The 24,289-nt window shown below is 36.3% G+C and overlaps 2 protein-coding genes and 1 pseudogene across 3 annotated transcripts in view; all 3 read left to right on the plus strand.

Annotated features, from left to right (window-relative positions):
* Window positions 1-5,528, plus strand: part of LOC147511902 (small ribosomal subunit protein eS30z/eS30y/eS30x-like) — a 30,087-nt pseudogene extending 24,559 nt beyond the window's left edge. Inside the window, exon 4 of the transcript XR_015217098.1 lies at window positions 5,242-5,528. The product of XR_015217098.1 is annotated as a small ribosomal subunit protein eS30z/eS30y/eS30x-like (transcript). The remainder of the gene's footprint in view (window positions 1-5,241) is intronic.
* A 3,632-nt stretch (window positions 5,529-9,160) lies between these two features.
* LOC147511904 (uncharacterized) lies at window positions 9,161-11,455 on the plus strand. Its single transcript, XM_086603505.1, has 4 exons — window positions 9,161-9,307; window positions 9,385-9,508; window positions 9,909-10,070; window positions 11,112-11,455. The coding sequence occupies exons 3-4, from the start codon at window positions 9,969-9,971 to the stop codon at window positions 11,319-11,321; spliced, it is 312 nt and encodes a 103-aa protein (XP_086459631.1). The 5' UTR covers window positions 9,161-9,307; window positions 9,385-9,508; window positions 9,909-9,968; the 3' UTR covers window positions 11,322-11,455.
* Window positions 11,456-17,324: 5,869 nt separating this feature from the next.
* Window positions 17,325-23,642, plus strand: LOC147511905 (glycosyltransferase BC10-like). The gene is made up of 2 exons (XM_086603506.1): window positions 17,325-18,301; window positions 22,645-23,642. Exons 1-2 carry the CDS (start codon window positions 17,801-17,803, stop codon window positions 23,278-23,280), a joined length of 1,137 nt encoding a protein of 378 aa, XP_086459632.1. The 5' UTR covers window positions 17,325-17,800; the 3' UTR covers window positions 23,281-23,642.
* Window positions 23,643-24,289: the final 647 nt, after the last annotated feature.

The following is a 24,289-nucleotide window of genomic DNA, read 5'->3' on the forward strand; positions in this document are numbered from 1 at the left end:
AAAAATGCTTCAAAATGTGGGGGGTGTCTTGCCAAGGCTATTGTGAATGAATCTAAAAGAAGTCTTTTTGAGACCTAGAATTATCTAGTAGATGTTCATTGGTGAAACTCATAATAGTGATGTTTGTTTTCAGTTGTCATGAGTGATAACAATTTTGTAGATACCACACTATTATTGAATGTCTTATATGCTAATTTTATTTGAGGTTGTGCTTTTCGAGAAATTGGCATAGAGTGGTTGAATGTTCATAATGAACTACATAAGATAATCCCATTATTTCGCACAAGAAATTTGGAAGACTATCAATGAGTATTTCCACCATTAACGGTGATGATGTTTATATGTTTCTTAAGGAAGATTCATTAACCTATAAGGAAGTTGTCCGTCATGAGAAGTGTCTTTTTGAAGGATACAACTCCTCTAAACTGGACTCTTGATTTATTGGGGGATCTATAGGTTGAATTGGATCTTCAAGAGAAAACTAAAACGTGATAGTTGTATTGCAAAATACAATGTTAATAATAATAGCCAAGGGGTTTCAATCAGAGACAAAATTTATACTATTTTGAAACCTTGCTCATATAACTAGAATTTCTTCTACAGAATTCTAAAGACTCTAGTTGAGTAGTTGTGTGGAACTACAATACCAAGTAGTACCAGGTGATGAGCTGAAGGTATACAATTTAGTTAAATCTTTGTATGAGTTGATTCAAGCGCCTATAAATGGCATGAGCAATTCAACAACATATTAGTGTCATATGGATGTCAAAGTACCGTTGTTGATAAAAAAAAAATGTGTACTTTCTTTAGAGCAAAGCAAGACATATGTGTTAATCTCTCTTTGTTTAGATGATTTAATATCATGAGTGCTAGCATTGAGAATGTGTATGAGACAGAGAAATTCCTATTTGAAACACGTCATAAACCGTCATTGAAAATGATAGTTTATTATGTTGTTAAACTCATTTCTATAACTGCTATATTCAGTTGTCAAGATATTGACGTTTGAATATGGTTGAAGGCCACAGCGTACCTTAAACCAGACCGGCCGGATGGTATAAGGGAATTTTGGGCACTACAGAATTGAATGACTGGTGAATATAGGAATTAAAACTCATGTTGGTCTCATTATATTGTTATAGCACTTAGTAGAAATATTTTTCATTGAAAAGTATGGGTATTATGATAGTAAGCATGTGTTAACACATTTTGTGGCAAATATCCATCTTATGAAAAATAATCTCCTTGTGTTTTCTCATACTAAATATGTCAATATCATTGGTAGCCAATTGTACTTGATGGATAATGTATGTGAGACATGACATTGCCTACATTAATGGCATACCGAAATGGTGATAACCCATTGTGTCCTTATAAGGAACTTTGATGTATATTGTCGATTATCCAAGTACTATAGCAGAGCCATTGATTATGGATGATATTTAGTAGATTTCCATCATTGTTAGAAGGGTAATATGTTATAAAACTGGATCCAATAATGTTTATGTGTTTACCTTTGGTGGAAATTGAGTGTCTTGGATATCATCCAAGCTAATCGCCTTTAGAAAAGGCATGTGATGATCTTTGAGTGGAGTGGGTTAGCAACCTCTTGGCAAATCTTCCCATTGGCTCTAAAATGACCTCGATGTGTATATGCTTTGCAACTGTCTCATTGCAATAGCTAAGACATGTTATCTTATGTGCAATGGGAAAAGAATACATGTAAGTTGAGATATAACTTAATCAAGCAGCTGCTAGAGATTATGTTAGGTTGGACTTAGTTTGGCCACATGTCTAACCGCACCACTTCTTTGGAGGCAAGTGGTTATACGTCGAGGGGGATGGGACTTTTTGCCTTAGATAGAGGGCTTATTAATCGACGGCAACCCCACCTATGTGATTGGAGATCCCATGAATTAGGTTCAAAGGGAAAAACAAGTCACCCTCGCCGCTCCGGTATGCTATTGTCTTTCTTTGAGGCGTCCACCCTATGACTAGATAGCATTATTGTATAATTTGTATAACTTGAATAGCAATGAGAAAAGGATGAGTTATTTTACTCTTAATGGAATCCATAGTCCATTATTTTTATGAGATAGTGTATTCTAACCGCTATGTACACTTGATGGATATCCACCCACGTGAATGTAGAACTGGGTCGGTTCTTATGAGTATTCGTGCAAATACTCTAGAGCATTCACATAACACAAACAAGTATGGGCAAAAAGCAACACCGCAGTAACGGGCATATAATGAAAGAGCAATGTGGGTGCATGTCCTCTATTTTACTACAAGGGAATGTTGGTTCAAAGATTTTTAATCCACCACTTTCACGTATTATAAGACATATTACCCTATGACCGGTTCAAGCCCGTGAAAAAGCACCAGATATCTTATGCATTGTTTTTTCGATTCTCTCGACATTTTCGTTAACCCATTTCTTTTGTAATATCCTATTCCAAAATAGTGGGGGACTATTAGTATTTTGAAATAGTGGGGATTGTTGGAATCTCTTGTGTATTTCTAAATACTAGTGTGTGTGTGCAAAGTGGATGAGATGAACAAATGGTATTCTCGCCACTTTAGTGCATAGTAGATAGTCCCACATTGGTTATCCACCACATCGGGTAGGGGGTTGCCCTGGGCTTGGAAAACGGGCTTGTTGTGGGTAGTGGTTTGAGTTTCGAGTTGCCTTTTTCGAAAGCGGCAAGTTTGGTGTTCTATTAGGAGTTGGTCTCTCTTTCTCCTAACCTCTATAAATAGGACTGTGAGTCCATAGAGAAAATAGACTTGATCGAACTCAACTCGAGGAGAAACGAGAAAAAACTCAAACCAGATCCTTTTTTCTTCTTTCTTCTTCCGTCCGCCCCGAGAGAGAGTTATATTGTTGTTCTAGAGGGTAGTCGTTTCTAGTGCAAAGTCGTCTGCTGTTAACCATTGAATCCTCGTGAGGAAGGCGCCATGTTGCCTTTCGCACCATTGGAAGGGGCGAAATCTTTCCTTAAGGACAGCCTAATCCGCGCCTTGGTTATTCCCAGTTACTGCTGTCCTTGTTTCTTTATTGCTACTGTTCCTTCTGTTCTACTTTAGTTGCTATGATCATACAACTATTCTAACATATAGGTGATAAAAAGCTTAGAATGGGACTGCTGTACTATATGTGGCAAGTATTGTGTATAGGTTGAAAATATGGTGGAAAATGAGGTGAACGGAGTAAGGATTACTTTAGGTCCCCACTGTGGAGTCGAAGCACAAGAAGTTTAATTTTAGAAGTGGTTTGGTTGGAGTAAAACTAGTATCCACTTCTTGAAGGGAAAGAACTATTTGAGCATTAGTTCATCGCATACGGTTTAAGGTGCTATTAGTGAATGAATATTGTTTGTCTAGAATATGCGTAATTCCCTTTTTATAATTAATTGATGACATGTCTCCCTTCCAAAACCAACAGGTGGTAGCTGTCTTGATTGTTATGTTAGGAGGAGAGCACAATGGACTATGCTCTGTATGTATCTGACAATGATTTTTGTTAAGTATGGCTCCATAGTGAGTTATGCACACAAGATCATTTGTGAAACCACTTTAGAAGACTTTTGGATGTTTGGCAGTGAATTATGGACACAAAATCAATGTGATGAACCAAGTGCGTCTCCATTTTTTGCAAGTTGGTAGGAGATGAATAAATAGGATCCTGGCAAAGCATTTCCAAGATAATTCTGACATGGTCGTCTCTGAAAGAGAGCCAATAAATTTGCTTTGCAAACGATGAAGAGTCGATCAAGTATTTTCCTTATTGGAAGGTTGGAAGGCAGACATCCTTAGCAGGGTGACAAATTAGTATGATTGGGTCTTTCGTAGATGCGGTGGTCAATTTGGTAAAGAGAGGCATGGACATTCCCCATGCCCTCTCTGCGGGAGATTTGGAGTGGATGTGAGCTTTTCACAAACTAGATACCTAGTTTCAAACTAGGAAATGGAGAAAGAATTCTTTTCTAGGATGATAAGCGGTGCTCACCAATGCCTCTGAAAGTACGTTTCAAAAATTTGTATGTGATCTCTAGCAATAAGAGTGGGACTGTCCGACAACATGTGGTATGGGAAAATGGTATACAGTCTTGGGATATTAAATTTAGGAGAAATTTGTTTGATAGGGAGCTACTACAGATCAGTGAGTTTCTGAATTTGCTGTCTAGCCAAAGGGTTTGAGAAGATCAAGACAAATTGAAGTGGTGGGGAAGGTGCAACCATTTACTGCGAAGTCGATGTATGAGCTGATTGAGGAGAAAATAATACAAGCTTTGCAGTTGGGTGCTCTTAATTTCCCATACAAAAAAGTTTGGAATAATAGAGTTCCATCCAAAGTCTCATTCTTTATTTGGGCTTTGTGCTAGGGGAGGACTTTGACGTGTGATAATCTTTGGAAGAGGTAAAATCCTCGTCAACAGGTGTGTTATGTGCTTCAAGGAGGAAGAAACCATTCAACACTTGTTCTTGGATTGTGAAGTGACGCAAGTAGTATGGGATTATTTCTTGCAGTCACTTAAGTGTAATGGCGACGTAACCTAAGGTCTGATGGGATGGTTCAACTGTAAGTCAGATGGTGTTCTCTCCACTATAGGTCACATATTGGCAAAGATTGTAGCTCATGCGATCACATGGTCTATATGGATGGAACATAATCGTTGAACTTTCGATGATATGAGTCTAGAGATGTCCAGCAGTTAATTGTCAAATGTAAAACGCTTATGTGGGATTGGGTATCTTTCTTACCAAATATTAGGGGTTTGAAATTGGAAGATATCTTATTTAGATGGGATGTTGTCGTTGAGGCTTAGCCTGTGTATGTGTGTACTTCTTGTAGTGTGAATCTCTCACATTACACAAGTATTATTAATAAAAGTTGTTATTTTACTGAATCTCTTAACCGAGTCTTATATATAATCGATCAATCGTGGCACATCAAAAACCGTTGCCAAATCTTTCCGCGCGGTTGTTTTATTTTCATTGTTTTTATTTTATTAGTACAGTTTTTATGCTATTGGCAGCTTGAGCTACTTGGGTGCTAACAAAACTCTGCAATCATTATTTGGGATATTTGGAAGCAAGCATAAAATTCTGGATGCACCATTACGGGGTGTCCGAACTCCTTATTTTTCCCCCTTTTACCTTTTCCCATATTTTTGTTGTGCTTGATATAAGGGATAAATCATTTCCTGACTTGTGAATGTGGTTTTCTGTTTGCAGTTGTTGGCTTCGGAAAGAAGAGGGGACCAAACTCGTCAGAGAAGTAAGCTGAAAATGCGAGTTATCCAGGTTTAGGGTAGGATTTCTTTTGAACTTTTCATTAAGCATGGCTACATGGATATTTTTGTTATTTCAAGGATTCAGTATGTTTGGTATTAAGTAAATTGTTGTCAAGCTTGTGTTAATGTGGTTGCACAGCTTGTCTGAGTATGTTCACAAAATCCTCTAATCCATATTTGTATCGGCAACTTGCCAGACGTGCTTGATAGAGATATTTTCTATGTTAAGTGCATAAGTGCCAGATCACGAGTTACCTAATGGTTAATGCCTCCCAGGTGCAAATATAGAAATCCTTACATGTGCATATCCTAACTTCCTAAGCTATTTAATTGCTTATTCTATTTTTTCAATGCCTCTTTTCTTTGAGGGTGTGTGTCTCTAAAGTTCTCTATTGTGGTGGCCCAATATTTGGGAAGTCAATCTATCAATTGAGTTGCATAAAGCTAAGTAGCTAGGAAAGGTTCAAAATCTAAGTTAACCAAATTATAGGGTCGAAAAGTGGAATATAGGCATTTAGCTAAAGGAATGGTTGTGCCTGGCAGCATATACCTTGAACATGGCACCTGAACAGGATTGGAAGCCGTGAAACTTTACTGAAACATGAAAATCTAGCATGGAAGAAATTTCGTGATCCCAATCTGAGTAGTAAATAGTTAGATAGTCGAGTACTTGAACTAGAAAATAAGTAGCGATCTCTTACTTCACTTTGTCATTACTTGGCTAGCCTAGGTTAGTCCGGAACCATCAGGAGTTGCTTCACTTTGTCATTACTTAGCTAGCCTAGGTTAGTCCGGAACCATCAGGAGTTGTACTAGAGCCTTCTCTCGACAAGAATGTAGTCATATGGCCCTTTTGTCATACATTTTAGGTGATTGCACTGCAAAGACTATCTTTTTCAATCTATACTTAATTTGAAGATATCCACTAAAGGGGCCACTCTTGCTCTATTAGATTATTGAAACCACCCCTCGTGTAATGCCCGTGGAATTTAAGAAAACACGGACACAATGCTGTGCCATGCTAAACAAAGAATCACTGGTATACACTAGTCATGCAGCCCGACCTGTGGCCGAGCCTGTAAACCCATCATGTGGGCCTATATTTAAGAGAAGCACTTGGAAGTTTAACATATCCATATCCAATAAGTAATCCATATCCATATCTATTAACTAATACATATCCATATCTATTAACTAATAACTAATACATATCAATTAACTAATCCATTGTTTTTTAGATTTTTTTTTTTTTTTTATCCCATGCGTACATTTGAAATAATGAAATAACTAGTTTGTATGCCCGTGCATACGCACTGGCTCTTTTGAAAATATTTAGATTTTTTTTAGAAAATTGGGACTTCGGTTTTAGTCGCTAACCCGTTTTAATTTTCCAACAAATTGTTTTAATTAAGTTTTAAAAACCGCTTTTTTCATTGGGAGAGAGATCTTTGTTTTAATAAAAAAATAATTCACATTTTAATTAGATATGCTAGATTTTTCCTTTTCAATGGTGGAGGAATTCCCATTTTAATAGGAGAATGATTCCCGGTTTAATTAGAAGTGCTAGAATTTGTTTAATAGAAAAGGAATTCTCGTTATAATAGGAGAATAATTCTCGTTATAAAAAAAGATTATCGTTTTTCAAATAGGAGAGAAATTCTCGTTTTAATAGGAGATGGCGTGGAATTTTAATAGAGCTCGAAAAATACCCCTTGTGGAATCTTTTGAAAACATTTATATTTTTTAAAAAATTGGGACTACCGTTTTAGTCGCTAACTATTTTTAATTTTATAACAAATTGTTTTAAATTAAGTTTTAAAAACCTGTTTTTTCAATTGGGAGAGAGATTATGTTTTAATAGGAGAATGATTCCCGTTTTAATTAGATACCCTAGATTTTCGCTTAATTTTCAATAGGGGAGGAATTCTCATTTTAATAGGAGAAGGATTCCCGCTTTAATTAAAAGTGTTAGAATTTGTTTTAATATGAGAAGAATTCTCGTTATAATAGAAGAGAAATTCCCGTTTTTCAAATAGGAGAGAAATTCTCGTTTTAATAGGAGATGACGTGGAATTTTAATAGAGCTCGAAAAATATCCCTTACGGGAGCTTTAATCAAAGACCATTAATACTGAGTAGTTGAGAATGGTCCCAGTGACCCACGTCAGCCCCCCTTTTTTCTCTCAAACTGATACATCAGATTTTTCTTAAAAAAAGTAAATATACGCTCTTTTTTGTAGATTTCAATTGTTCGTAACTGAAAATATATAAAAACCTCATTCTTAAATCTTATCTCCATTCTCCTAAATCTTATGTCTATTCTCTCCATTCTCTATTCTTAAATCTTATCTCCATTCTCCATTCTCCATTCTTAAACAAAAAGAAACCTTAAACACGACCTTAAACACGACATCTGATGTTTCTGGAAAAATAATCCAGACCCCTCTTAAGAATGAAAGCCTAGCGGTAATTAAGAAGATAAAGCCCACTCTCGGTGCCCTCTTAAGAATGAAAGCATTACTTCAGTGCCAGATTGTCTTTCACCAAGGAACAGTTGCCTGTTGGATGCATTACTTCATGAGTCACAAGTTACTTCATGAGTCACAAGCTTTAAGTGGCACGAAGAATCAGTCATCTGAGAAGAGCTCAAGTTCATGTGTAGTCACACCTGGTGACATAGTAGACAGTTCTACACTGAACTATGAGACGTAATGGGAAGAATATGGTGATCCTATTTCTCATTTGCGGTCTCCTGGCCGCATCGATTTTTCAATGAGAGTACTCTGTTAGTGGAAACTCATTAGAGGCTAACCCCCCGCTCCCCGAGGGTTGTTTGGTGCGCGTTTTATCTTTTTTGTGTTGAATGGTTAAATTCTACTACGTTTTGTCGGCCAGTGCTAATAATTACGATTGATGCTTTCTCGCGGGGTTTGGAATAAAGACGAACCGGTTGATCATGATATGAGTCCCGATGAAAAGAAGTAAATACCAACTGGGAGTATTACTACCGATGCTTTACTTGATCTCGCTTTGGTCCGAACAGAGTTATGAATGTGCCAAGGACCAATCAATCCCTGACCGATGCTATATCAACATTAATTGGAGAAGATATTTGTGGTGATTACAAGTCAAAGTTTACTGAATCTTCTTCACTAAGTCAAGGATGGGGTTCTTCTTTTTGGAATAGCTTGCCTGCGGTCTGTCAAAGGTTACTTTTTTCCCTCCAAATATGTTGTGGTGTATGAAATGGAAAACTTATTGGTTGCATTTACATGGAACAATTCAGCAGTATTGTTTTGTTAACTATGAATGGATGACTGAGTGACTCTCTTTTTGGTTATTGCACTACTGGATTTGTGTTGTAGAATATCTCATACTCTACTTCCTTTTCTTTCATCGTAGTATATAACATATTTTACTTTTCACAATAGTAAAAGGTGCTCCCTGTCTCCCTGACCTTTACAAAGTTTGGCTAAAGATTGTGATCGTCAACCATAAGTTTTCATGTGTAGAAGTAGGGCAGGGATCGGGTCGGGTTCGGGTCGAATATGGCTATATCCGAATCCGAATCCGAATAGTTTTATAATATCCGAACCCGAATCCGAATCCGATTATATTCGAAATTTAATATCCGAACCCGATTATATCCGACTAACCCGATCGGATAACACTAAAAAATCAAAAAAAGCCCAAAAAATATATCCGAATCCGAAAGACCCAAACCCGAACCCGACCCGAATAAATAAACGGATACAAAAATCGACCCGAACTATTCGGATTCGGGTCGGGTCGGGTTCGGGTCAAACCCGACCCGATTCCCTGCCCTATGTAGAAGTGGTTATCGGGTGTATGCAGTGGTCTAGGAGTTATAGGTGATAGTAGAAATTGCATGTCAAGCGGGGAGAAGATATCTGGATTCTGATAAACCAAATATATGTAGAAGGTGCTCAGGCACAGAGAAGAAAATTGTTTTGCTAGAAGATGTATTACCTTGGATCCATAAAGAAGGTGCTCAACTGAATGTTTTATTTTTTTCACTGAACCAAATGTTTTTTTTTTTGACTGATTAATCTGGTTTTTTGCAGGTTGATAAACTAAAGAAAAAGCTTAGCCATAAAGAGAGTACGTGTTCAGAGAGCTTTTGAAAGAGCAATTTTACCTAGCACCCTTGGGTTCTCTTCCTTGCCTTCCCCCTTCTATTTCCTGCAGGTATGAATATTATTTTATCCAACTTATGTACCTCCTTCTCAAGATGCCCATCAAGGTTTGACTTTTTTTTTTTCTATTGTAAATAGCTAAGCTCAAGTGCTTTAACTATACGTTCCAACATGCATATCCAGTTACAATATCACACTAGCAGCTAACAGGTGCATTGATGATTTTGATTAATCACGCATAGTGTAAAACAAGCATTATATTGACCACAACACGTATCAAACACAAAATCACTTTTCCTTTTCGTTCTTTGTTGGTACAAACGCCAGAAAAAGTAGACATAATTATCTACCTACTGCTCCTATATATATATATGAAACAGAACCATAATCACGCAAAATATGTTACATGCTATATTATGAAAACCAGTCCTCTCAACTCTTCAACCTTTCAGGTTTTGTGATCATTTGGATTAGATTTTGATATACAGAGTGAGTTTATTGCCGAATGTTTCATGCGAAGGGCATATATATCGGGGTTTACTGGTAGCGCTGGCACTGCTGTTGTCACAAAGGATAAAACAGCTTTGTGGACTGATGGGCGTTATTTCTTTCAGGTTTGAAGTCACTTATTATATTCGTAATATTGGTCGTGGTTAGTGTTTAATGGACAAGAGGCGAGTAGGGTAATATTGTGTGAGCTAATCTACAATTGTGTTTTTAAAATAGATTTAATTCACATATGTTAACCATTTTGAGATCAACCCATGTCCTCAGTTTGGACGACATTGGGTTTATGATAGCCTTTGGTTCACAGGTTCAATTCCAGCTTTAAACAAGAATACATAAATTTCATCACTTTTACATGATCAAGTAGAGCATGTAAGAGTGGCGGGCTGCTTCATTTAAAAAATATTAAGCACGCCTCTGCCGACTTAAGATCTCCAGTGAGCTAAAATTGCACCCGACTAGAGAAGGTCTGACCAAATTGCCAATCAGATGGAACAATGTTAGGGAAGAATCAAGTCTCTCCGTCAGTAGTAATGACCTTGAAGGAGAGTGATTGATCATTGAGATAGGAATTTGACTGCCAATTTGCTCCCCAATTCCTTGACATTGTCAGCCATCCAGGCCAGTTTTTGAACCTTTGATTGACACAGACTGATAAATACAAACCCTTCCCCTCCCCTTCTTTACCTTTTATAGTCCGTAGCCTATTTAACTTTTTCCTTCGTTTATGGCCATTCACTTTTACATTTATGTTTAGCGATGTTGTTGTTTAGACTAAATTGTTGTCTAAGTTAATGTATATAGTATTATGTCGTGCTTAGTTTCCCTACACAAGGTTGTAATTTTTTTTTTGAAAAATGACAGCCAATGGGAACATTTTTAACGTCTATGTTTACATAAAAAATGGCAGTCGTTAAATTGTGCTTCAGTAAGTGATTGTTGTATAACTCTATGTTTCTGTAGCACCGTTTCGTGTGTCCTCACCATGCGTCTATCTTTGTGACTGTTGCTTTTTTTAACCTTATCTCGGGCTTTGCATATCAAACTTCACAAGTAGCATGTCCCGTGTATCCATTGTTGTATTTTCATCCTATTTTTGGACTGATCTGTTATGTGATATTGACTCTGATAATGATATTTTGTTACAGGTTGATGCAGGGAAAGACGAAGTTTTAGCCAATGGGGCATTGAAGCATGAGGAAAAAGACATCAAAGAGCCAGAAGAGGAAAATGTTTCGGAAGGAGAATTCATAAAAGTGGAGAATGAAGCATTAGATGTGAAGGACTGTCCCCATACAAATGAAGCCACAAGAGATTTGGAAATTAAACCATCTGTTAAGCACTTTACTGGCAAGTAGAGACCTTTTGGATGCCCAAGAGAAAACAAAAGAACTCTGGGTTCTTGAAAATTCTTTAGTGGTGTTATTAACAATGTTGCTTATCCTGTTCTATGTGCTGATTATATGAAACATCTTTTCCCAATTCTCAAAAATGGTATGCCTCGAACACACTCAATCACGGGATCGACATTGGTATTATCTTTTTTTAAGAAAAGTGATTTGACTATATATATAAAAAATTATTTGATTTGTACTTGACATGTTATATCAGTAATGGCCATGTTAGAAATTCATCAAAGCTCATTCTACTAATTAGATATTTATTCAAGGGGATTTTAGGCTTTTGAGTCTTTAACTATCTATGTACCAAGTCCGGCCATAGGCCGGGCCAAATGGCTAGTATTAAGATATAGATGGGTAGCTTTGTTTTTTGTTTTAGCATAACACATGAAAGGACAATTTTAATTTATATTAAATTAGAGAGCAGTACAAATTCAGAGTTAATTTGGTAAGAAGGCAAGTAATTATTTTTCAAATAGGATTAATTTGGTAAGAAGACAAGTAATTATTTTTCAAATAAAGACTATTTTAAAAATTTTGCTAATGTGGCTCACTATAAGCATTTTGAGAGAAAAGGATATTAATATAGGTAGGATGAATTTGTCACTCCCATCTTAAGTTTGGAGTTCAAAAGAATTATTATACCTTGTCAGTATTGACTCTAGACTTCTAGAGTAGCAATGATTGCGATGCTATTGTTAGGAGTGTAAGGATATTAATATAGGTAGGATGAGTTTGTCACTCCCATCTTAAGTTTGGAGTTCAAAAGAATTATTATACCTTGTCAGTATTGACTCTAGACTTCTAGAGTAGCAATGATTGCGATGCTATTGTTAGGAGTGTAATTAGCGCGTTCTTGATACTGCAAATAATTAGATGGTATAGAGCAGTAGAGCACTAAACGCTCCAGTGTCTGGAAGAAAATTTTCGACGTTCACCTTGTTAAATAATTGAGCATTAAATGACCATAAATAGGTATGGAAGGTGGAGTAAACAAATAGTTAGGCTTTTAGTTATGTGTCTCTCTCTTAATTTTTTACTGTGTATTCTGAATCCAATCAGTCACTTTTTTTCATGACGACCTGTCACCGACTTACTTTGTTGAACTTTCGGTTTCCCCTCTATGGTTTAAGCCTTAATACAGTTTGGAACTGGAATGGTCCCTGTCCACACTCATTCTTCAGTTGAATTGTATGGCATTCAACAAGCAGTTACAATTAGGACATACTAACATGGCACGGTTAACTACACATGACTGCACATACTAGTTGACGTGATAGAAAGTAGTTTTGATCTAGGTCTCCTCATATCATTTGTGAACAATGTACCAACAAACTTGCTGTGTCTGAGGGTGGCATCTGACGTTGACGTCACTAATTTTGCAAAATCCTTTATGCATAGACCTTCCCGTTGAAAGATGTTGGCAAAGTGCTGCTCTGAGTCAATGAGACCAGAGTCTAGCTGAACCCTTGGAAATTTTGGAGTAAGGATCCTTCATTTATCCATTGTCTAAACATTAAGTTAGGATCTGGTGATGGATGATCTGGATGGATTTATTAATAGAAATTGGCAATGTTACATGGACACACCATATTTCACCATTAAGTATATGAATCATGAGTTCATATGCTAATGCATCTATATGGGGGGATATACTTAGCACTATTATAAGCAATCCTGAGTACACCAAAAGAGTGGTTTTATAACTTTCTTGCTGTTAGGGTATGCTTATTGGTTCTTGTGGTCATGTTCCCCTTCAGACGAATATGACAATTTCAAAGTCCAGGTGGTTAGGGTGACTCGGTGCAATTTTGTGGTGCCAATGCCTCGTCAAATTCATTGGATGATTGCGTGTGTGTGTCTGTTCTTTCTTTTAATGTTTATTCTTTTTTATTTGGAGAATCTAGATGGTGTTTGAAATGAGTTCTTATGATAAGAGAAGAAAACAAATTCATCTTTGATCTTTTTGCCCTGGCCTGGTGATTTGAGTTGGAATTAATACTCCTATCTGGTTCTATAGGCAAGAATAATCTGTATGGTTATGGGCGATATCCTTTGTTTTTAGATACAGGAACATTAACTCACTCCCTAAATCTGCAGCCTCCTTTTAATCGGTGAAGGTGGAATTGATTTGAGGACCTTGGGCCGAACCTCCCAAGGTTGATATCGGTTTCTCGCTGAGTAGTTATACAGTTTGTGCAATTGCAACGGGGACTGCAATTGAACTTTAAATTCTAAAAAGCTAAGCTTTGAGATTCTTAACGTAAGCTCCTCACAGAGATTTTCGGTGTCTTAACGTAAGACATGGCCTGATGTCCTTGATATTGATATTTTTTTTTTCTCAATCGTCTGATACTAGAATCAAGTTCTTTTTGTTCCTACTTTAGAACACCCTGCAGTCCTGCACAGATGCTAACTTGTAAATACCTACATTTTCATGTTATATATAAATGTTGTTTTGTGCACTCTCGAAGTTATTTTCATCTATAACGTGAGGTGTTTAGAGGGTCTTTTACTTCCAGTTGCCTTGGTAGGTAGTCCTACTATCTGTCCATCCATCTAGAAAATGTAAAACATAGTTAAGACTTGAGATCTTGGTGGCATCTTGGTACCACCCAAAAAATTATTGGATTTGGCATTCGTTCAAGTTTCTTAGTTGCTTGTAGGACCGGACAGTTTTTGTGGGAAATTTCCGAGTCAAGTTTTGCCTTACTGTATGTTGATTAGGCATCGTGCAGCGTAATTGCAACCATATTTGTGACTTTGTGAGAGACTGGCAACTATTATGTCTCAGTTTGACGCGATGTACATTTTATTCTCAATCACTGCGTTCCTTTTGGAGTGAACGGTTTGTTGACCCACACGAGTTTCTGTTTCAAGTTGACGTGATAATCACTGCGTGCCTTTTGGAGCGAATGGTTTGTTGGCCCACAAGAAATTCTGTTTTGCATAAACACGGCAATTTGGAATGTGATAAACAGCGTAGAAATCCTCATTATTGTAGCGATTATTAACAGAATATGAGTTTTCGTTGCTTGAAAACCGACAGATTGAAAAAGATAGCTTCTAAAAGACCGAGTCATACGGTCATACCTATTGAATGAACTAATCTTCAATTCAAAGTTTTGAATTCTCAGTATTTATATGGTGTAATCTTCCAAGTTTATTCAGCAACAATTAGAAGAAACTTTGGAAAAAGTCGCAAGTACTAAGGTGCTTTTATAATTGTCCAAGTGGACAAGGCAAAAATTGCTATGTTATCAATATCGGCTTATGCGGATCGATTAATTACGGATCGCTTGTAACCCGATTAGTTTTTAATGATTTTAAAAAAATTCTCACTAAACCGATTTAATCACCGAATTGACCGATTAATCGGCCGAAATAATTGATTTCTCACTAAATCTAGAAAAAAAATTATTGAAAATATCGGTTTCCTATCCAAAAAAAATACATAAAATTAACAAATTAGATTTTTAAACCGTATTAATAATAATGGAACCTAATAAACACACAAAACTAAGAGTTTATTTATTTTCTTAATGTTAAATATACAATTTATTGTATTATCTCTCTAATATATACTCTCTCTTCTTATTCCTTTAAATATTTAATATAATAATTGTATTTGGTATTTCTGTAGTACTCTAAAATTGAGTTGATTATATGATTATAAGAATTTGATATTTTTTGTTGCATCTTGGATAATTATTTAGAAATATCTTGTATGATTATATTATTATATATTTTGAAAGTGACAAATATATACATCCGATATAACCGATTAAATCGCCGATTAATCGCATATCGTTTCTCTACTCAAAAACCGAATTTAACTGCTTAAGGTAAACATAACACGACAAAACCACGCTATGAATCACGCATAAATACTTACAAGGATCAGTACCAAATCCAGGATATGGTTCTATGTCAATTTAACATATCTAGCTTTGAAGCGGTGATCACACTTCAACCCCCCTGGTTCTGGCATTCAGAATGAACCTAATGAAAAAAAGGAAATCTATTTGAACTTTAAACCTAATTTTATTGTTTGGTTAGACTAGATTCATAGCTATGCTATCAATATCGGTTATACTGGTCGATTAATCGTGTATCACTTGTAACCTAATTAGTTTTTACCGATTTTTAAACTTTTCTCACTAAACTGATTTAATCACCAAATTGACTGATTAATCAGCTAAGATGACCGATTTCTCACTAAATCGAGAAAAAAAATTATTGAAAATATCAGCTCCCCATAAAAAAAATACATCAAATTAACAAATTGGATTTTTTAAATCGTATTAATAATAATGAAACCTAATAAACACACAAAGCTAAAAGTTTACTTATTTTATTTTGTTAACAAATGTTAAATATTCAAATTATTGTACTATCTCTCTAATATATACTCTCTCTCTTCTTATTCTTTTAAATATTTAACATAATTGTTATGTTTGACATTTTTGTAGTACTCTAAAATTGAGTTGATTATATGATTACGAGAATTTGATATTTTTGGTTGCATTTGGGATAACTATTTAAAAATATCTTGTATGATTATATTATTATATATTTTGAAAGTGTCAATATATACATCTGATATAACTGATTAAATCGCCAATTAACCGATTAAGCATATCGCTATTCGACTAATTAGTTTCAAAAACCGATTTTAACTTGTTAGGAAAAATGTATTGCCAATGTCATTGAACCCAATTTACGTGGCAATTCCATTTTTTTTTGTGAAGGTGGCAATTCCATTTCGATCTCTTGTTTGGTTGGGAATATGTCAAATTGGAATCTAGTTCATTAATTTGACTGGATCTGACTTTTGTGCTGGTGGTCAAGTACATGTTCATGTATTAGTCCATTTCTCCATAATAACGTAGCCGGCCATCAAATAAGTCACACATTATAGGTGACCAAACGAAAACATTTTGGTCACATAGCAAACCACCTTGCGAAATTCCTTTCGAAGATAATCAAGTTATTTTTGTCGGTCACAGGTTAGCTTCAGGTGTAAGCATGATTGTTTATCAAGTGTCAAGTGATCAACTCTTACTACCGAATTTCGGCACTGGGAGTATAGAATGCAAACGTGCAAATTGGTTGGAATTCCGCAAAATATGCTAATATGTGATTTTATTTTTGTTTTTGTAATTTTTTTATGGTTTTATTCCAATGATATAACCCTGCTTAATTAGTCACACACATAATTGACATATTCCATCTTCTTGTACTCTTGTAGGTTGATCCATTACTTTCTTTTTCCTATTTTGGGGATCCCATTACCAGACTCCATCAAAATGGTTTTATTAGTTTCTGACAAGTGATTGTTTAATGAGCTTATCTTTTTCGGACCGGCTCAAAAAAAGGAAAGGCCGAAAGGGGAAAAAGAGAAGGGGCACCAAGCCACCAATCACCATGCTAAAATTACATAATTCTGAGTGGGTTGGCCAATGGCATGAGTGCATGACTTTAGGTCGATACAACCTTTCATCCACTACGTCGAGCTTTTAATACAAAATACGGAATATGCGTGTCAATTTTCTGTGTATCCGTATCCCTCTAGGGTCTAAACTCTAAAAACAACTCCTGGGTGAAAGAAGCAAGTAAACCCAAATCAATGCCCATGTCTACAAGCAAACCAAAGGTTGAAAGAAGAAAGTAAACCCCACCTGAATATCCTTACTAAATATAACTGATTTTTGGAGTATGCCCCCAAAAAGAAATTCATAAATGGAAGAATATTTTTGGAGATAATTTACAGATTCCCCTTCCATTCTTATAGATTCCAAATCACGATAGAATAGTATCTACCAACCTTGACATCCTACCTACCTTCATTCCATGATGTAAATAAAAAAAGTTATAACTCAATTCTATATTGTCATAGCCTCATAAGGGTACTTGTTGTAAACAAAAATATCACAACTCATGGTAGTACGTGACACTAACATGACTAGTGTGTAATGTAACAAAGAACACAAACGTCCGAGTGCCCGACAGACAAGTGCAGGATTATTAAGTGTTGTTGTTTGACATTCTTAAAAAAGAATCAACAATACCATCCATATTTCTCTTCTTAGATTTCTCCACCCTCCTTCTCTTTTGCCACTTATCTCTCTCTCTCTCTCTCTCTCAAATCTTTTCTTCACAAATATGGCGTAGTTTCATCAAAGGAAAGATAAGTATTTGATTCTCCATCGTTCCTTTTTTTTTTTAAAAAAAATTCATTTCCATATATAGCCCATCATAATTAATTGGTTTCAGTTTTTATGTCATACTCGGGGATTTAATTTAAGTTTTTAGTGATTCTTCATAAAGTAAAAAACCAAACCTTTTTTCACCACTTGTGTTGTAAGATGCTATATAAGGTTGATACTCAAAACAAATTCTTAGATCCTTAGAAGGTATTTGAGTGTTAAGTTAAAATGTCGATTGAGGAAGGGAAGGAGACGACTGCGTTTATCAGGCCAGCGGTGCAATCTAGTAGGCCTTTTCCATTGAGACTACTACAATTTTTCGTCTTGTTTTTGGTTTTGGGTATTGCGTTTTCGGTTCTTAGTATGTATTATTTTGGAGTGAAGAATGTTGTTACGAATGCGAGGATTAATTTCCAGCCGTGTTTTGAAGAGCCAATTACTTTAGAACATTGGATTAAGCCACCTAATAAACTGATGCATAAGATGAGTGATAAGGAGTTGTTCTGGCGTGCGTCTTTTGTTCCTCGGGTGAAGAAGTATCCATTCAAAAGAGTTCCAAAAGTTGCTTTCATGTTTTTGACAAGAGGGCCTTTACCATTCGCGCCTCTTTGGGAGCGGTTTCTCAAGGGGAATGAAGGGCTTTATTCGATCTATATTCATTCACTGCCAACTTACCATGACAATTTTTTGCAGAGTTCGGTCTTCTATAAAAAACAGATACCTAGCCAGGTATGAAATATCTTCTTCTTCTTTATGCCATTATGTTTGGTACGGGTTTTGCATTTAGATAATCAGATAGGAAATGCTGAATGTTTCCTGTTACCCTTTTCTTGGTGTGAAAGTCATTTAATACAGTAGCATGAAATTTTATACAAGGGGCTCTCTGTTTCTCTGACTTATATTTTCATTTGCTTGTAAACTTTTGTAAGTGAAGGCATAATCATTAGGTTTTTTTAGGAAATGCATCAAGGTTGAAGCTGCAGATCTGTTAAATTAGCATCTCTTGGTTGTATTGGACTAACCTTAATTGTTTCCTTTGAATGAAAAACCTAAATAGAAAATAAAACTTCATCTTGTTTGTTGACAACAATTTATTCATGTTGTTCTATAGAAGAATCTGAACTTTGATGGAAGTGTGATACTTGCTGAACCTTTTAAGCCACTAAGAAAACTTGAAGTAATTGTGCAACTATTATTTCATAGACACGTCGATGGCGCCATTCGAGGACATGGATACTTGGGTTGGGGCTTGGATGTTTGTTACATGTCTTTCCCATTGCCTGACCAGTGCCTTCCTTGGGTGGATTTTTTTTCCTTCCCAGAAGATTCCTGTTAATCCTTTAGGTCAATTTTTTTTGTCTTTGTGTTAGTTTCTATGAGGGCGTTCCATGTCTCATTAGAAACTTCATTTGGGTCGACAGAGATGATTTCTTTTTTTCTTTTTTTTTTTTTTTTTTTTTTTTTTCCCGGTTAATGAGATCAGAATATGTGTACTTGTGTAATACTGAAATGGCTTAGGCTTTAAGAGTCATAAGTATCTGCTTTATGAACTTTTGTAGAGGTTCGGTGAAGAGGGTGATGGCTACGAAGGAGGTTGGTGGCTTGGTGTTTTGGGTGCGAAAGTGTGAATTTGTGAGCATTTGCTGGAGGTTTATAGAGATATCTCTTTGTGGTTTGTTGAATTTGAGAGCTATAGTAAGCTCAAATTGGAGAGGGGCATTGGATTGTATATTTAGAGGACAAGTAGGCAACTCTCCCATTTAGGTCTGAATCCCTATCCAGTACACCTTATTTTCTGAAAGCTGAAGATCAACATGTAGATTCTTGATTGACTTGAAGAGACTTTCATTTGAGTGAGTAGGTAATTGAAGACATGACCACAAAAAGAGAAAAAATGGGGAAGCCATGATAACCCTTTGATATTTGAGTATGGTGACAGAATAAGTGTCAAGATAGTAGAAGAGGTTTTTTCAAAGAGGTTTTGTATGATTGGGGTAATGCTTGTCCAATCTTCCGGAGAGTGTGTTATCTCGACTTCTTTTGTATTTGGCATACTCTTGTAACTTCAGGGTTTTTTTGGGTACGATCTAGTAGCATCTTGCTAAACGTAAGATCATATTACGTAACTTGTAACATTTTATTATCTGAAATTGAACGAATGAATTGATTTTTTCCGATAAAAAAGAAGGTAGAATTGTGAACCTCTTTCTTCCCTGAGATTATGCATAGAAGTGAGTGTAGTTTTTATGCTGAGTAGAAGTGCGTTCTTTGTCACATCTTCTACCTTTACATATCTTTATTTGTGAATCCTGTCTTCTTTCTTGAATGCTTATTGCACCTTTTCAGGATAAAAATTTGCAGTTCAAAACTTCCCTTCAGATCATCCTTTTTTGTTTGTTGAGTTTGTTTAAGTCGTAGTCTTAATTATTATAATATCAAAAGACGGGTCGTGGTAAAAAAATTGTTTAGAAAATATTAGTCCTCATTGTTTTGATTTTTGAATTACGGGCATGGATAAGCATTTCTTTTATTCATGCTTGACTATGATTTTTTTTTTTTTTTTTTGTTCATGGTATCAGATACTGATATCTGGTACCTTTGAGGATCCTAAAGCATCATCTCAGTTTCTGTAAGCTAATCACCATAGAACTGATTTATGTTGATTTTTCTAGTTCGTTTTTTAACTAGACTGTCAAGTCCTGTCACTGTCCTTAGTTGACCCATTAATGGTAGTTCAATTGTTGTTTGAACTTTATTTTCTGCTGGTTATGCGTGACACTCTTAAACATGTATCGAGTGGTTCACATGTCGTAAAGTATTTTGTTTATGGTGCCACAAATGCCAGAAAGACTTTACTGGTTTCTTGAAGATACTCTTAGAATCACACTGGATCTCAGATTAATTTTGATCCTTTAGAAGCTGCTCAGTTAGACAACAGTTGGAGACGTTTTAGCAAGTTCCCTAGCACTTTTCGGGGCATGTGGGAGAAGTTGCAGGTGAACCAACCCCATTCAATGTTGACTTTGCAGGTGCCGACTAGCAAAGTCGGTAAAACCTTTGGGTGATGATACCAGAGGTCTGGGGGTCGAACCCCGCCAGCATCAAAGAGTTACTGATCTCATTTAAAACAGGCTTGCCAATCAAAAAAAAAACTTTGCTTGTTTCTTGAAGATACTCTTAGAATCACACTGGATCTCAGATTTGTTTTGATCCTTGAGAAGCTGCTCAGTTAAACCATAGTTGGGGACGTTTTATTAAGTTCCCTAGCACTTTTTGGGGCATGTGGGAGAAGTTGCAGGTGAACCAACCCCATTCAATGTTGGCGTATATTGATGTTAGAAAGTAGTCCTGGATTGTTTTTATTCGGCTATGTTGTTGCTAGTCATCCTTGTCAGCCATCCACATGCTTTCAAATACAATCTTTAGACGCCACTTCCTCCAGGATATAAAGTCATTATTTCTTCTACCAGGAGATTGGTTCTTTCTAGAGCTCGTTCTGGTTTTGGTTGGCGGTAGAGGTCGTAAGTAGTAGATTTCAAAACAATGGTCAGGGTGTGGTAAAACCTTTAGAGCCTTTTAGCACATACAGAAGTTACTAATATGATCAATGAAGTAAATGTGCACATGCTGTCACTGTTCCACAGCCAAAAAATCACTTTTAGTCTGGTACACAGTCTTGATCGTCTATTTAGGGTATTATGCCCACTATATCTACATTCTTGACAAGTATTATTTTTTACTTGCACAAAAGTTTGGTATTGTCTCATTCCACTTTTAGTTCGACTTTGCATAATTGGGATATATGTGATGCTCAACAGTCTGAGGTTTAGGTAAGGCAGTTCATTGCAAAAATTGAACCGACACACTAGAGATGGGGAGCACAAATGGAGGGTTGAGATAAGGCTAGACTGTGGTTATTTGGGATGGATGAATTAGCTCGAAAAGAGGGCTTTAAAAGAGTTTTTTTTAGGTCACTGGTGCCACCATTGATACTACCTGCCTACATATCCAGTCAGATCAGGCAGATGAAGCTTTTACATGCGATCTTTATTAGGTTTATCCATTTCATCGTCCATGGTCTATTTAATTTTGACTGAGCAGATTGCCTGCTTGTATGGTATATGAAGAGAGACAGAAGACATTGAGAGACCAAAACTACAGAAACTAGAAAAAAGACACTGCAAAGGAACAATGATTGCAGTTGGAAGCTGAGTGTATGAATGAGTATAGATTGAAGAATTAGAATAACATCAACTGGTAAAAGTGGAAAGTTGTTGTTTTTTAAGCTTTAACACTTGAAATTTTCTTTTAGTGAGAGTTCCAACCTGTTTCCTAGAGAAGCAACATTTGGACACAAAATAACCACTAGGTATGACTCATGATATAAGTTTACAATTATCATGTGGTTTTGGTACAACCAGCACTGACATGCACAAACACAGACACAAGAAAAGGGAAAATAACTGTAGGGAGCGGCCTACATGACAATTATCCAAGTCATGGACAATAGATGCAAAAAAACTCAAGTACGATCATTCAACTTTCAAGTAAAGGAGTGGAAAAAATGGAATAATATCCTCAAAAGAACCCTGGAGGAAGAAGGGGGACATTAGGGTAATATATTGAAATGATGCTTTGACCCTCTATGTTTTTGATCTTTTTATTGATATGCTAGTACATGACTGGCTGACATTGATTCGAAATAGAGTGTGCACATGTAGTTGATAACTCATTTGGTAACCCTAGTTTAGTAGACATATGAGCCAAGAGCTCAAGTAGCACAAAACTTTTTGCAAGGCATACTGTGCATTATAAGTGTATTATCTAATCCACAGTATCTTTTTGGCGTAGTATATGATGCGCAGGTGATTGTTGTATAATTTATCATGGGTAAGATAGTAAAGCAAAGTTACACATGCAGTAGAGATCTATTAGTGGACTGATATACTACATATGCTAGTGTTGATCTGCCAAATAGAGAGTCCGGTTAGAGCACTCCAGTTACCACTACATAAAACCATGACATGATAAGTCATTAGTTATCTTACATCCCAGTAACAATTTGTGTGCAGGTGACTGAGTGGGGGAAGATGAGTCTTTGTGATGCCGAGAGACGACTCCTTGCAAATGCATTGCTCGATATTTCAAATGAACGGTTTGTACTTGTATCGGAGTCCTGCATACCTCTATACAACTTCAGCATTATATACCAGTACTTAATGCGATCCATGTATAGTTTTATTGGTGCTTTTGATGATCCTGGGCCCTACGGTAGGGGACGCTATAATGAGAAAATGGCTCCTGAGGTCAACATTACTCAGTGGCGGAAAGCCTCCCAATGGTTTGAAGTTAACCGTAAGGTTGCTGTCAATATAGTGGAGGATACTAAATTCTATCCGAAGTTCGAAGAGTTCTGTAGACCAGCTTGTTACGTGGACGAACACTATTTCCCAACCATGCTGACCATTCAAGCAGGACATCTGTTAGCAAATAGGACAATCACTTGGGTGGACTGGTCAAGGGGAGGCGCTCATCCGGCTACATTCGGGAAAACTGATATCACCGAGGCGTTCGTGAAAAGAATGCTTGAAGGTCATAACTGTCTTTACAATAACCAACCAACTCCTGTTTGTTTCCTTTTTGCAAGGAAGTTTGCTCCAAGCGCTTTGGGTCCACTATTGGAGTTTGCAGACAATTTTGGATATTGATAATTGTGAGCACCGGTAATACAACTCTGAGGAGAAGTGAAAAGTGAAAGGTCCTGAGGTTGCATTATCTTGCAACTCATTGCTAGTTCAGCGAGGCATTCCGGGGTAAACACTTTGAAGTATCTCTTACGAGGCAATGATGTTTGGCGATCTGCTTAGTATTTTTAGCATGAGTTGAGGAAGAGATGGATTTTGAACCCCACTCTTATTAATGAGTTGCAGTGTTAGAATCTAGATCAGATACTCATTTTTCAGATGTACAAAAACTAGCAGGCACTTGTTATTGTATCCCATCGTAATCATCATTTTTATCGAAATGCCATTCTTCTAATAATTAATATATATAGTTCATTTTCTTCTCCTTTCTGAGCTCATGTTGAGCTTCTGAATATGTAATTCCGGATTTCATTGAGTCCTTCAACTGTTGTTTGACATCCATTTAGGAGTAGATTTATTACAACAACTGCGTGTGCTTTTTTTGTACTGTTGTTTTAGTGAAAAGTTCTTCAGAGAGCTTTTTTTCCTGCGATATGTTTAAAGCATATACTGAGGGGATGAAATAATGTTATATGTTAACTCGAGAAAGGCTAGCAGGAGTAGCTTGATAGTATATAGGAGGCACCAGACCTTTGCATGTGTTCAAGTTGAAAAGAAGTTCACGGCGAATCTAACCAATATCCCTCGCAAGCAAAAAAAGTTATTTCCCACAATCCTCTATTTTCACTAATTATCTCGATTCTATTGCCGAGCCATGGTAAAATTTGAGTGTCTTTATGTGGTGTGCGCTTCCAGTTTAGCTTATTTTCTGCCGCACTATTATAACTAGTTGATAATTTGATTAGAAGTTTATTAGAACTGATTTAGTTTGGCTTTGTCAACCAAATTATTAAAATAAATCAAATATTGTATTGAGGTTGGCACTTGGGGAGTTATTCCATTACTTAAAGAATATAAACTTAGACTCCTATCTCTGTTATTACACTTTCTAATTCGGAAACCAATCCGTATT

The sequence above is a fragment of the Coptis chinensis genome, chromosome 3 (genome assembly GCF_015680905.1).
Source record: "Coptis chinensis isolate HL-2020 chromosome 3, ASM1568090v1, whole genome shotgun sequence".
NCBI lineage: Eukaryota > Viridiplantae > Streptophyta > Magnoliopsida > Ranunculales > Ranunculaceae > Coptis > Coptis chinensis.